Raw genomic sequence first — 14,670 nt, forward strand, 5'->3', positions numbered from 1 at the left:
ATCTGGACAAAATGACAAGGCGGAAAAATTCACCACAAAAAAAAGAAAGAAAGAAACAATTAAAAAAAGAAAACCAATAAAGAAAAAATATAAAAAGGAAATATATATATATATATATATATATATATATTAGATAAACTAGTTAAAAAACATTAAAAAAGAAAAGGGTAAAAGTTAAAAAAATTTAGCAGAAGAAAAATAAATTGAAAAAGAAAAAAAAATTAAATTAACTGCAAGGCTAAAGAATCATGGGGAGAAAGCCATGAGTTCCGTGCTTTGCCTTCTCCTCCTCTGGAATTCCGCTGCTCTCCTTGGTATTGAAACTGCACTCCTTGGTAGGTGAACTTGGTCCTGGCTGGGCTTCTTGTTGATCTTCTGGGGGAGGGGCCTGTTGTAGTGATTCTCAAGCGTCTTTGCCCCGGGCGGAGTTGCACCGCCCTTACCCGGGGCCGGGCTGAGTAATCCGCTCGGGTTTGCTTTCGGGAGCTTTTGTTCCCTGAGCGCTTTCCGTAGAGTTCCGGAGGGCGGGAATGAAGATGGCGGCCTCCCGGTCTCCGGCCCGGAGGAGCCGAGAGCCCGGGGCCCCACTCCTCAGTGCGCCCTCAGAGAACAGCGCCCAATTACTCCCGTCACCCTGGCCTCCGGCCGTGCTCCGAGCTGACCGAGCCTGCGACCGGTTCAAGGTAACCCCGAGCTTAGCGCTTACTCCTCGGCTCTGTCTCTGTAGCCGGCTTCCCCGTTCTAATACCTGTAAACTCTGCGACACTCAGACACCCCCGATCCTTCTGTGACCCTGCGGGACCTGAGGCCACGCTGACCCTGGGTGGGCTTCACCCCGGTTAAGCCTCTGGAGCCATGTCCCTCAGCGGAACAGACTTTTAAAAGTCCCGATTTTGTGCTCCGTTGCTCCGCTGCTTGCCGGGAGCCGGCCCCTCCCCCCGCGGTCTATCTTCCCGTCACTTTGGATTCACTTCTCCGCCAGTCCTACCTTTCAGAAAGTGGTTGATTTTCTGTTTCTAGAGTTGCTGTTCTTCTTCTCTTCGATCTCCTGTTGGATTTGTAGGTGTTTGCAATCTTTAGATAAGCTATCTAGCTGATCTCCCGCTACCTGAGGTAGTCTCAGCCTGCTACTTCTCCGCCATCTTGACCGAGACCCCGGGAAGAGGATGCAAAATTCTGAGCCATGTTACCTGGACTTCATCCCCAGTGATCATTTCCCATGAGCCATAGTGTCCCTTCTCCTGACGGAAGAACTGGACAGCTTCCAGAAACGCTTGGGCTTCAAACGTCGTCTGCTTCATGTAATCTAAGAGAAAAACGCAAGGGTGTTTAGCAGAGAAGACTACTTATACATTTACCATGGTTTTTCAAGAGACCCAACATTACCTGAATACTACGAGGGAGAAAATTATGAGACACACAAAAATCAAGCAGGTGTCGAATTCAAAGTTCATGTGCAGATTTGAATCACACTTCTTGCTCCCCATAGCAGCGGATTCAGTCTATCCATTGCTAGGCAGACTGGCTAGGATGAGAAGCAGATGAATCTCCCTTTATCTTTCTTGTAAATGCTTCCCTTGGGCATGGAAGCACCTACTGGCTTCCTGCTTCCAAATGTAGCACCTCACTATGGCAGACCGTTCCTGCACAAGGCTTTGTGTGTCCCGTGGAATCCCTCCCCATTCCCTGAATGACACTCTGATTTCTTTGCGACTTGATAGCAACTTTCTGTCAAAAGGACATCCATATAATATGCTGCTTGATGCCAACAAAGAATGACAATGGCTAACCACCATGTAATGAGATACTGTTCTTCTAAACATGTTACACATTTCACTAAAACCTCACAAAAACCTCTGCGTTGAGTGTTATTATCATCTTGATTATATAGATGGTGCAGAAGCCCAGAAAGATTAATTGTCTCAGGTCATACAGCTCGTAAGTGTGTGAACTCAAGCAGTCTGATTCCAGTCCGACGACACTACCCTGTATCAGCACCACGCTACACTACCTCAAAATCTACGCAAAGCCCCAAATCTTTACCTTCAAAAATGTGGAACTAGTTTTCCAGGTTTGCCCTTCTAAATAGATTAGATTTTATTTTTTTTATTATTCTATTTTATTTTATTTAAATTCCATTAGTGAATGCATAGAGTATTATTAGTTTCAGAGGTAGAGTTCAGGGATTCATCAGTCTTATACAACACCCAGTGCTCATCATGTCACGTGCCCTCCCTAATGCCCATCACCGAGTTACCTCGTCCCCCCACCCATCTCGCCTCCACCAATCCTCAGTTTGTTTCCTATAGTTAAGAGTCTCATATGGTGTGTCTCCCTTTCTGATTTCACTTTTTCCCTCCCTTCCCTACGACCCTCTGTTTTGTTTCTTGATTTCCACATATGAATGAAATCATACAATTCTTTCTCTGATTGACTTATTTCCCTTAGCATAATACCCTCTAGTTCCATCCATGTCTTTGCAAATGGTAAGATTTCTTTTTCTTGATGGCTGAGTAATATTCCTGTGTGTGTGTGTGTGTGTGTGTATGTATTACATCTCCTTTATCCATTCATCTGTCGATGGACATCTGGACTCTTTTCATAGCCAAACATACTAGATTTTAAAAGGTGTTTTATCTGGGAGGAAATATTTAATAGCAGGATTTTAAGTGTGGTTGTGGAAGCAGGAGCTCAACAGCCTTCCCAGAATTCCACAAATCACACCGTGCATAACAATATCCTCATTTCTGCTGTGGACTGAATATTTGTGTCCCCCCCAGAATTCATATGTTGAAACCCTAATCCCCAGTATGATAATATTTGGAGATAGAGCCTTTGGGAGGTAATCAGGCCAGGAAGGTATGATGGGATTACTGCCCTTATCGTGATGAGATTAGTGCCCTTATAAGAAGAGAGCTCCTCCCCCCACTTCTATCCTCCCACCAGACCCTGGACCTGCCAGTGCTTTGATCTTAAACTTTCAAGACTGTGGTATTTTTGTTACAGCAGCCCAAACTGACCAAGGCAATTTTTCAATACACAAAGATAGCTCTTGGAGGATATAATGATGACAGAATTATAATAATCTTTTCAGGGAAATGAATCATAGACATAATCTAATCTAACAATAAAGAAATCAAATCTTAGAAAGGGGAACTAAGGCTAAATGGAGTGATTGAAAGCACCAAATCTCTTGCCTCCTGCTTCTCCTCCTATAGGACGTGAAATCCCCTTGCTAATAGCCTATGATCTGTATTTATAGAGCGAATTAGATTAGCCAGTTGAAGGCTGCTGATTTGCTGGGGACCTTCAGAGCTTTAGACAATGGGACTACTCAGTCAAGGAATGAGTGGTTGATAAGGAGGGACAAGGCAGAAACAGAGAAGGCTCAATCTTCTCCAGAAGGTGATAATCGATGGGCTGTAAACGACTCTCTTAAGACTGGTTTTCGAGGTCATAGGCCTCAGCAACCTGGTACAGTGAAAATACATTTCGAGGCATAGTCTCTATGGAGTTCAAGCAACATTCTTCACAGTGAGGATACCATAAAGCCCCAAATCTCTACCTTCAAAAATGTGGAACAGTAACTGACATTTCTAATATCGACATAGAGATCCACTCAAGATCTAAATCAGAAAAAGCATGTCTGAGAATCAAATTTTTAAATTAAAGTATTTTCTTCCTTGTTATTTTTTTCTGGCTTGGCAAATGATTTACTGTTTAATCTTAGAGGTTTGGAAAGCACAAATTAAAGTCTTGGTATAAAATTGACAACAAGGGGGCTGTGATACGGGGCTCAGTACACTGGGAGGGACTTTACCAACAGAGATGGAAACTGTAATTATACATTGAGATTCAAGATTGACTCATGGGCTTTTATTTTTAACAGCTGTTTTCATTTCCAACCCAAGCAAACAAAGAGATGGAAGAAAATGTGGTACGTGATGGAGTGAGGACTGCCAGGCCCGCAAGCCTGGGAATAAGGTTTTAAATTCTTCTTGTCCTTACAAAAAGCATAAATTTACTTACTTCTTCCCCTACTAACCTCAGCAACTGGAGGAGATATTTGAAACCCTACTCATACCTTCTATAACTACATCAAAGCAAACTATGATAGTCGCCCTATGCGTGTTTGCAAAAATCTTTAGAAAAAAAAAATTACAGAAGAAATGGGATTTGGAGATAATGATGTGGGAGTCAGAGAGAAGTCCAAGAGGAGAGAGAAGAGCTGGAATGTAGTAGTGGTGGATGAGACACCTTAATCTAGACAGGGAAGAGAAGGGTTAGTAATCAGATGAACCACACAGGAAATTACGGTAATTGAACATCAGCAAGAAAGCGAATGAGGGCAGGGAGCTGAATTCTCGACTCTCTACCATTAGGATGGATTTAAACTGGATTTTAACTATTCCTTTTCCACAGGGATAAAAAAAAAAGGATCTACTCTACTGATTCATCATTAGATTTTTCAGGTTATAATCTGATTAATTAACTTCTACAAAACTTTTAGAACAGTACCTGGCATATAAAATCCATTTTATGGATATTAGCTTTTATGATGGTAAGCCAAACTCGACAGCAACTGCCAGATCATTAAGGAAATAAAGAACAAAGGTTTGCTTTGTGAAAGATAGAACTGCATTGCGATGGTAATACAATCTTCATTTCTTCTAACTTGTTTGCAGAGGCGTTGCTGAACCCAGCCAGAATGTACAGGTGTTTGAGAAAAACCGGATTATCAGTTATTTGATCAACTTCCTGCCATCGATCTCATGAGAACAGAATTCCAGGATCACAATCACCCACTCTCCTGCCAACAACAGCTGAGAGTTTAGTCCAGGGGTCCCCAGAATCAACCACGGATTTTGGTTGTTAAACCTTCTCCTCGTAGGTTGACTTAGAAAAATGGCAGGTTATCAGCTCCATGTACTTTCCCAACACGTTATCATTATGAGAATGCTTAAGGAGACAGATGTGCTGGAGAGAACTTAGACATCATTAAATCCAGATCCCTCATTTGGCGGACAAGGAAACTGAAAGAAAATAAAGGTTAATTTCTTAGCTGAAGGTCACACAGCTGGTCAGAATCTGAGCCAAGAGTTGAAAAAGTAGCTCTGGCATGTCAGGAGCGGCCTTGGCATTCACGCTTACTTAAACCATACACTGTAAGAGCTGGAAGTGGTCTTAAAGGTCACCTAGCCAGAGTTCTCGTTCCATGCTGGAAGCCTTCGGAATCCCAGACGCTCATCTGGCCTTAGCTTGACTGTTTCCAGTGACAGAGAGCTCACAATTTATGAGATAGTCATGGGACTCCTCTAATTATTTGAAAATTTTTCCTTTTATTGAGCCAAAATCTGTTTCCATGAACTCTCATTAATCTCATTTCTGCTTTTCAGAGCAAAATAGACAAGTTTACTCCTCTTCTATATGCTAACTCTAACTCTAAAAAAAAATAGCTGAATATCCGTATTTTCCCTCAACCATTCTTTAAACAATATAGTTTTGGGGATCTTTTAAATTTAGCTCTCTTTTTTTCTTCCTTCCCTTAGTAACCAATTCCATTTAATCAATATCATCCTAAATTTGGCTTGCGTAAATTATGTAAAGTAAAAGATTATGTTCCCTTTTCTGGTCCTTAACTTCTTCTTCTTCCTTTTTTTTTTTTTTTTAACACAAACACATCACACCATTGACTCATACCTTTCTTATAGGCAAATAAAATCCCTACAATTTTTCATATAAAACTTTTGTCAATTTAATCCTTTCCTAAACTGTACTTCTGCTTTTGATGTTGAGGTACAGGTTTTAACGTAACCCCTAATAAATGACAAGTTACTATGATCAACTCAGTGCCCCAGAGCCGGCCAAAATCATTTTATAATTATAATTCTGTTTCCAAACTCCCTTTCCCCTCTGTATCATTAAAAATTTTGGTGGGCTTGCCTTCTGTCACTTCTACCCAACTCACTGATAAAAATATTCATGAGATCGGGGGCAAGGACAGATCCCTGGTAAATTCTAAACATTTTAGAAGACACGTGGGAGACACATCTTGGTCATTCATTCAACAGTCACATCCTCAGGACCTTAGTCTCTCCCTATTTCTCATCTGTACAGTCACATGGAAAACTCATATTTGGGAGACATGATTATGGATTCTGCAAGGAAAAGAAAGCTTCTCTAGGCCCCTCGGGGGAACAGTTATCCAGGGGGCCAGCTTTTGTTTTTTTCCACTGGCACAGATTTACAGCACGTCTGAGTCAACCGAAACGCCAAAGCTCTAAGGCCTATGCAGTCATTCTGGGTTTTGACTCTGGCTGCTGGGTTGGGACTCCCTGACTCAGGCTGGGTTTGGAAGTGGCGCTGTTATTTTATTTTATCGGTTCACTGCGCCAAGTCATGTTAGCTGATCCGCCTGGTGATTTGTAAAAGTTATGTAATAGCATTACTCACTACACTGCTATGGGGTTCATCTCGCTAATGTATACTTCTAAATTGTCTTCAGCTTCAGGTCATAAGTCTTCCTTTCTGGGAGAGCGCAGCAAGGCTGCTTGCCCTAGTTTCTTCTCTACGGCACAGGAGAAGAAACACGAAAGCAACCAATGTTTATTGAATCCTGTCAATGTAAGTATGAACCACGGAAGATGTTTACACACACCATCTCATATAATCCTTCCAGCAATCCCCTTAGGGAAGAATTAATATTCCCACTTTAAGGCTGACAAAGAAACTGACTTCAGAAAGACAAAACAATTCGTTTTAGCTAGTAAGTGGTCAAGTCAGGCCTACGTATTTCCAAAGTCCTGTAATAACACTCTATGGTTTAATTTTTTAAACTTTTTATTATGAGGTAATTGTAGATTCACATGTTTTTATAAAAATAAGAGCGGTAGGGCACCTGGATAATGCAGTTAATCGTCCAGCCAGTCTGACATGTATGCACGGGAACATGTGTGTATGTTTGCACATGTGTGTGTATCGTGGTTTAATTTTTAAGTTATTTTTTAAAGTTTCCTTTCCTTCTCAAAGTTTAGAATCATATACGGGCACCTGGGTGGCTCAATCAGTTAAGAATCTGCCTTCAGTTCAGGTCATGATCCTGGGGTCCTGGGGTCGAGCCCCACGTCGGGCTCCCTGCTCAGCGGGGAGTCTACTTCTCCCTCTCTCTGTCTTTCCCCCAACTCATGCTCTTCCTATCAAAAAATAAACTAAATTAAAAAAAAAAAAAAGAATCATCTAGTCCAAACCACTCATTTAACATGTGAGTAAACAGGATCAGACAGAATGTGATGTTATTAAAAGCAAAACAAAAGAAAACCCCTCACTGGAATTGCAAATGAATGGCGTCCGTGCTCATGAAATGGTAATAACATTTTTTATTACATTATTTTAAAAATATATTCATAACCAACCAAGCAAATATTTGTCATATTATAAATGACAACTCTATGAGCATTAACCTCAGGATTACTTAGAAGTCCCTGAGTTGTATTTTGTAAACTTCTAGACTAAAATATACAGCTACTGGGACACCTGGGTGGCTCAATTAAGCATCTGCCTTAGGCTCAGATCGTGAACCCAGGGTCCTGAGATGGAACCCTGCACTGGGCTCCTTGCTCAGCAGGAAGCCTGCTTCTCCCTCTGTCTGCTGTTCCCGCTGCTTGCGTTCCCCATCTCTGACAAATAAAGAAATCAAATCTTTTAAGGAAATTTTAAAAAAGAAAAGAAAATGTATTTTAAAAAATATATCCATCTACTGACTAAATCTTACTTGTGTTAGTGGATACAGGCCTACCAAAAAGAGAGGAAGAATAAGCCAAGAAAAAAATGTGCTGTCCATGGAGATCCACGGATCTGAGGATGAATTACAACGGTATTGCTCTAGGTGAAAATATGAAGATGTGAGACTCGCTCGGAGGATATGAAGGACTTCTCGAATGGATGGAAGAAAGGTGTTCTAGTGAAGATATAGTTGTTGGTTTTTTTTAAGATTTTATTTATTTATTTGACAGAAAGAGAGATCACAAGTAGGCAGAGAAGCAGACAGAGGGAGAGGGGGAAGCAGGCTCCCTGCTGAGCAGAGAGTCCGACGTGGGCCTCAATCCCAGGACCCTGAGATCATGACCTGAGCCGAAGGCAGAGGCTTAACCCACTGAGCCACCCAGGTGCCCCGAAGATATTGTTTTGATAGAAATTTTTAACCACATAGAAAAGGGCTGCATTCCTCATTTGAGTACAAGTAGTGCATCTCATGTATTCTTGACTTGTCAATAAATATTAAAAGACTGTTTGTCAACAGACAAAGGAAGTGGTGATTACTAGAACCAGTGAGGACAGGCTAACCCATTTCCATTGCATTGACATACTAGATTGGCAGATTAGAAGGCTGTTGGAGACATCCTGTATCTAGATTTTAGCAAGGCAATTATCAAAGTTTTACGTGCTTTGTGTACAACTGTATCACATCACTGACTTGCTCTGGGCCCACAGTTAAGGGAAGTCCTCTGGTTATCTATCTTGCCTTTTTATTTTTTATTTTTAAAAGATTTTATTTATTTATTTGGCAGAGAGAGAGAAAGATCACAAGTAGGCAGAGAGGCAGGCAGAGAGAGAGGGTGAAGCAGGCTCCCTGCTAAGCAGAGAGCCTGATGCAGGGCTCGATCCCAGGACCCTGGGATCATGACCTGAGCCGAAGGCAGAGGCTTTAACCCACTGAGCCACAAGGCGCCCCTATCTTGCCTTTTAAAAATAATTGAAAATGTGTTCAGGGTGGGACCCTAGAGATTTTCCTCTAGGATGTCAGCCCTTCAGCTATCACCCATCATTGAGGCTGTTTATTTGCATTATCAACCAATCTCAATTTCTTCCATGTAGTCTTACTTGTGATCTCTCTGAAATAAATAAGTGAAGTCTTAAAAAAAAAAAAGAATTAAAATTTCAGAGTTATTGTGTAATCATTTGGTATATGCCCTTCCCCTAGAGTGTAAATTCCAAGAGGACAGGGAACTGTAGTTTGTGTTCACTACTGCATCTTCAATCCCTAGCCCAGTGCCTGGCACATGAGAAAGGAAGAGAGAGAGAGAGAGAGAGGTGAGTGGGGGAAGGAGGAGAGGGAGAGAGCGAGAGAGACAGAGGAAGGAAGGAGGGAGAGAGGGATGGGGGGACTAGATTCAGTTTCCTTTAAAAAAAAAAAAGAGGGTGCCTGGGTGGCTCAGTGAGTTAAGCCGCTGCCTTCGGCTCAGGTCATGATCTCAGGGTCCTCGGATTGAGTCCCGCATCGGGCTCTCTGCTCAGCAGGGAGCCTGCCTCTCTGTCTACTTGTGATCTCTCTCTGTCAAATAAATAAATAAAATCTTTAAAAAAAATAGATTTATTTATTTTAGAGAGAGAGTGTGTGCCCAAACCCATGTTTGGGGAGTAGGGGCAGTGGGAGGGGGGGAGAGAGTCTTAAGCAGACTCCACATCAAGCAAGTGGAGCCTGAGGTGGGGCTCGATCTCACGACCTTGAGATCACGACATGAGCCGAAACCAAGAGCAGGACACTCAACCAACAGCGCCACCCAGGTGCCCCTAGATTAAATCTCCTTTTAAAGTTCAATCCCAACCAAGATTTCTTGGTTACAGAGAAAACCCAAGCATTGCAAATGAATCAGATTCTTTCTCTCTTTGTTTTAAATCTTTTAAAAAAATTAACATATAATGTATTATTTGTTTCAGGGGTTTAGGTCTGTAATTCATCAGATTCTCTCTTAATGAGTCTTTTTCTTAATGAGTACTTTTCTTACTCTTGTAAAAAAGTAGAGAAGGAACCTGACCTACATACATACTCCAATGCTTCTCAGACTTTGGTGAGCATCAGAATCACCTGGAGGGTTTACTAAAACAGATTGCTGAGCTCCCCCCCCCTCCAGAATTTTCAGATTCAGTAAGGTATAGGGTGAGGTCCAAGAATTTGCATTTCTAATAAGCTCCCAGGCAATGCTGATGCTCTAGGTCCAGGGGCACACCTTGAGAACAATTCCTCTACCCAACATAAGGGGAGCGGTTCTCCAACACCAGAATCACCGAAGTGTTTGCTAAAAATGCAATTCTTGATCTTGCCCCAGAGATCCCAGTTCAGCAGTGACTGGGCCCAGGAATCTGCATTTAAAAAGCTGTTCAGGTAATTCTGTTGCAAGGAGGTTTACAGGCTAGATTTTGAGAAAAAACAAATTGCGTAGAAGAAAGAGATACAGTAGAAGACCATAACTCTTGAATGCCTAGAGTCTCGGTGAAATTGTTTCCCCCTTATTGGGTTAGGAAATGTCCCCTCTGCCGACTGACTGTTCACCCACAAAACACAAATGAACCCCTGTACTTAAGGTGGTGCATAAAAATAGCACCATGCTGAAGCTCTACCAAAGGGTATGTTGGTAAGGAAATACTTTGGGCAGGCTCATACAGACATCATTTCAAACCAGATCCCTATCTACTGGGAGCAACCCCTGCTTGCTTCCAAAGCAATCATCATTGTCCAGACAGAAATCCTCGGTTGCAACCCTGGTTGAATCTCTTTTTCTCTTTTTTGGTTCTCAGTGGATAAATGGACTATATCTCCTGTGTGGTAACCTTCTTTTCTTTAGCATAAATGATCCCATTTTCTTTAAGTTTTTTTCAAAGCCTTAAAAAAAATAAAGATGGCCCCCACTCCTATCTCTTCCAAAAAGTAAAGATGGCGTCCTCAAAATCCTGATAAGGGAAGAGAGACTATTTGCTTCTTTCTGAATACCATTAACATACTCTGCTGCTGTCCCAAAGCTGTGTTCATCGAACATTTCCACGGGCCGGAAGAGCTCATCAGTCACTCTGTGTGCCTTAGATATCTGGGCAGAGTGAGGCCAGGAGAACAATTACACAATCAATATTTCCTCTCTGCTTAGGACAACTCTGTAAGTCTTTATATCTTCTTTCCTTTTTTTTTTTTTTTAAGATTTATTTATATGTCAGTAAGGGGGTGGGGCTGAGGACGCACAAGCAGGGGGAGTGGCAGGCAGAGGAAGAAGCAGGCTCCCCACTGACCAGGGAGCCCAAAGCAGGGCTCGATCCCAGGACCCCAGGATCACGACCTGAGCCGAAGGCAGATGCTTAACTGACTGAGCCACCCAGGCGTCCCGGGAGCTTCTTATTCTAAGACCGTGAGTGCAGAACTGTCTTCTAATGTTCTAATAACCATTTCTGCAGATAGTGCTGAAACGACCTCAGCGGGGAAAAAAAATAATTACACCTCAAAAACCTGAGCAAAACAAATGAAAAACGATCTGATTTCCTCTTTAAAATGTGAATTTTAGGAAGAGTTCACTCTGTAGTGTTTATAGGCTGTTGTGGCACGGCACACACAGATCATCTTTCAGCTCAGACCACAGAAACTGGGTCACGTGCCTCCCGCTGTCATCGTGGGGAGCTCTGTGGCTTACTCCCTGCAGGCAAAATTTGACCACACAAGCTGGACACAATTTAAAGCAAGCCTGAGTTTTTAAATAAATAGGGAAGATGCTCCTCTCGCCACAGACTTGTCCTTCATTTTTGATGACACTTTCTCTTATTTCCAGAAGTGATTTTTTACCCATGGGTCTTGTTATAATTTGCCACTGCAGCACACAAAAGTATAAGGGAGATTTCTTCCGGACTGAGTCTATGGAAGACCTTTGTCTTGTGAGCTCAAAAGATCTTGCCTAGTCTTACCCACATGCATGGGGGCACGCTATCTACAAGTAAGGCAGACCGTGGAAGGGCTTGGCCAGATTGACGCTGGAGAAGAAATCACTGGGGTAAACTGGCTGCACTTTACCATAGTCTCATCTGACACACCCACAGAGTGCAGCACCGTCTGCTGATGCTATCTGGGGATTTTCCGCTCATCGCCATTACTGGTGATTAATAATAGCATCCACGCTGCGCTTGTCAGAAGTTTTTTACAGTTCACATCTCATTTGGGTCTCATGGCAACCTCATGAGACAGGTAAGCCAGATGTAATCACTCCTGGGCAGAAAATGGAAAAACTCAAAATCAAAGAAGTTGAAGTCATTACCCAAGGTCATATAAATACCCAGCTCATTTTATTGGGTCATCAAAGGAGAGCAAAAGTAACAAGCAGGAAATAAATTTCATACAGACTCAAACTTCAAAAAGGACCTAACCTTATTTAAAACATCTAACGACAGCAGATGTAGTAGCTACTTTTGTCTCGGATAAAATGTCTGTTTCCGTATTTGTAACCTTTCCCCAAAGGCCTATAAGATTAAATTGACCCATGTTCCATTGTCTCCCTAAAAAGTAGGGATGGCAGCCACAGTCTGGAGGGGCAGACTTAGTCCTCAGGTTCTTAGGGACCAGATCATTTGTTTAAAACTGAGAACTTTAGCAGGCAGGTACCAATAGAAATAATGTCTACACTCCTGAGCTATTACAAGATGGGGCAGTGCTGCCAACAGAGCTCTTTTTAATTTCTAGGTTAACTGAGCCCACAGTGTGTACCAGTTTTGCATAATTGCTTTAAACCAAAGATACTTGGAAAACATCTTGCTCTTGGGGTGGTTGAAAGCCTAGAACTGCATGAACATACATTGTCTCACTAAGGGATCCTTTGGAAGTGGCTTTATAAGTAAACAGGAGATTTTATTGTGAAAACTCTAAGCCTTCACAATTATTTTCAGTAACGTTCCAAGGAGCATCTTGTTTAATAACTTGACTAATAACAAATTTAAGCAAAACATGATAGGATTACTGAATGGAATATTACTCAGTCACTAAAATAACAACTATGATGACTCATATACATCACGGAAAAGTAGTTTAAAGATCATTTTAATTGCAAAAACGAAATTATAAAATTACACGTATATCCTGATTAAGCAATGTGAATATTAAGCCACAGGATTGAAAGGGAATGCATAAGAAATAAAAAGTGAGCCATTTTGTATTTGTGGCTCAAACTTTATGAAGTCCTATACTGTTATCCTCAGGAAGATATGCGCTGATCTAATGTCTTTTTATTTTTATAATACCAGTCCTCTCATGACCATGAACAATATTTCTCTTTCCAAAGTCCAAATGTTCTGTGTCAGTTGGCCTCTTAGAACCTCAGAGAACTCTCGTGAGCCCTGGCAACCACCAAATCATGGCACGTGCTATGGTCCAGACATTCAGGGTCCATACTAAGAGGACTGTAAAGTAAATTAACTTAAGAGTTAGTTCATTCTTCTTCTTTTCCTCTCCTTAAAGGTTTTGCTTAGTGTGGTTTACTCAGAATACATCTCCACTGCCTCCTTCAAGTGTCTTCTCTTCATGAATGGAGGAAAAACCCTTACATCTTGGAGCCCTTTCAGGCTTGTCACAAATGTCCCTTAAAGTATTATTACTATCCCCTGCTTGTCATGAAAATGGAGCAAGGTCATGGGATGACACAATATGACATGCATCAGAACCTGATGGTTCACCTGTGACAAAACTGGATGAACTTGTGTCCCCTCACACACAATGTCTTTAAGGATAAGGACTGTCATATTCATCACAGTATCCCAAAGCCACAGCCCAGTGCCTGGCACCAAATGTTCTTTTGAATAGACCAATGAACACAGAAATAATGGCTCAACGATACAGAGGCAACATGGAATAGTAGAGACAACAATCTGGTGGGAATCCAGACTGGGTGTCTTTTTGGCTATGGGACTTGAGGTGAGTTCCTTTGCTTCTCTGGGCCTAATTTATCATATTTGAAATGAGAGGCTGTTCTCCTTTTCCAGCTGTGAAATGTGTGATTTTGTGATAAACTGCAAATACAATTAATTTACCAACATATGGGTAGTGCTCTCCATGACAGAGTTCTAACTTCGGGATATAAATGTCCAGGATATATATATATATATATATATATATATATATAGAGAGAGAGAGAGAGAGAGAGAGAGAGAGAGAAGATATAAAGGTCCTATATATCCTGGGGACATAAAGGTCCAGCTGCAGGACCATCTTATCCTTTTCTTCCCACTAAACCTCTCTCTCTCTCTCAAATATTCAACTTTCTCCAGGCTGCAGAAAATAATTAATGTGACTACTAGATGTATTAAGTTACATATGTTGTGTACAGGGTGTTTACTCAAGGAAACAAACACTAATGCAAAAAGATATATGCATCCCTATTTTTTTTTTTGAGATTTATTTATTTTGGTGGCGGTGGGGAAGGCAGAGGAAGAGGGAGAGAGAATCTCAAGCAGACTCCATGCCAAACGCAGAGCATGACTCAGGGCATGACCTCACGACCCAAGTGAGCCAAACCAGGAATCAGACATTTAAGCAACTGTGTCACCCAGGTGCCCCGCACCCCTATGTTTGTTGAGGCATTATTTACAACAGCCAAGATATGAAGGCAACATAAGTGTCCATTGATAGACGAATGGACAAAGAAGATGTGGTCTATCTACAATGGAATATTACTCAGCCATAAAAAGGATGAGCCCTTGTCATTTGCAACACATGGATGGACCTAGAGGGGATTTTGCTAAGTGAAATAAGTCAGAGAAAGAAAGACGAATACCATATGATTTCATTCATATGTGGGATCTAAAAACCAAAACAAGTGAATAAGCACACAAACAAAATGCAGAAACAGATCCATAATTAGAGACAACAAA

At 41.6% G+C, this 14,670-nt stretch overlaps 1 protein-coding gene across 1 annotated transcript in view; it reads right to left on the reverse strand.

Annotated features, from left to right (window-relative positions):
- Positions 1 to 14,670, reverse strand: part of LOC111150692 (family with sequence similarity 129 member A) — a 164,775-nt gene that overhangs the window by 28,959 nt on the left and 121,146 nt on the right. The window contains exon 9 of the mRNA XM_022508239.1: positions 1,191 to 1,306. Coding sequence (XP_022363947.1) covers positions 1,191 to 1,306 — 116 coding nt within the window. The remainder of the gene's footprint in view (positions 1 to 1,190; positions 1,307 to 14,670) is intronic.

This window comes from Enhydra lutris, unplaced genomic scaffold, assembly GCF_002288905.1.
Source record: "Enhydra lutris kenyoni isolate GAN:26980312 unplaced genomic scaffold, ASM228890v2 scaffoldscaffold24, whole genome shotgun sequence".
In the NCBI taxonomy this organism is placed as follows: Eukaryota; Metazoa; Chordata; class Mammalia; order Carnivora; family Mustelidae; genus Enhydra; species Enhydra lutris.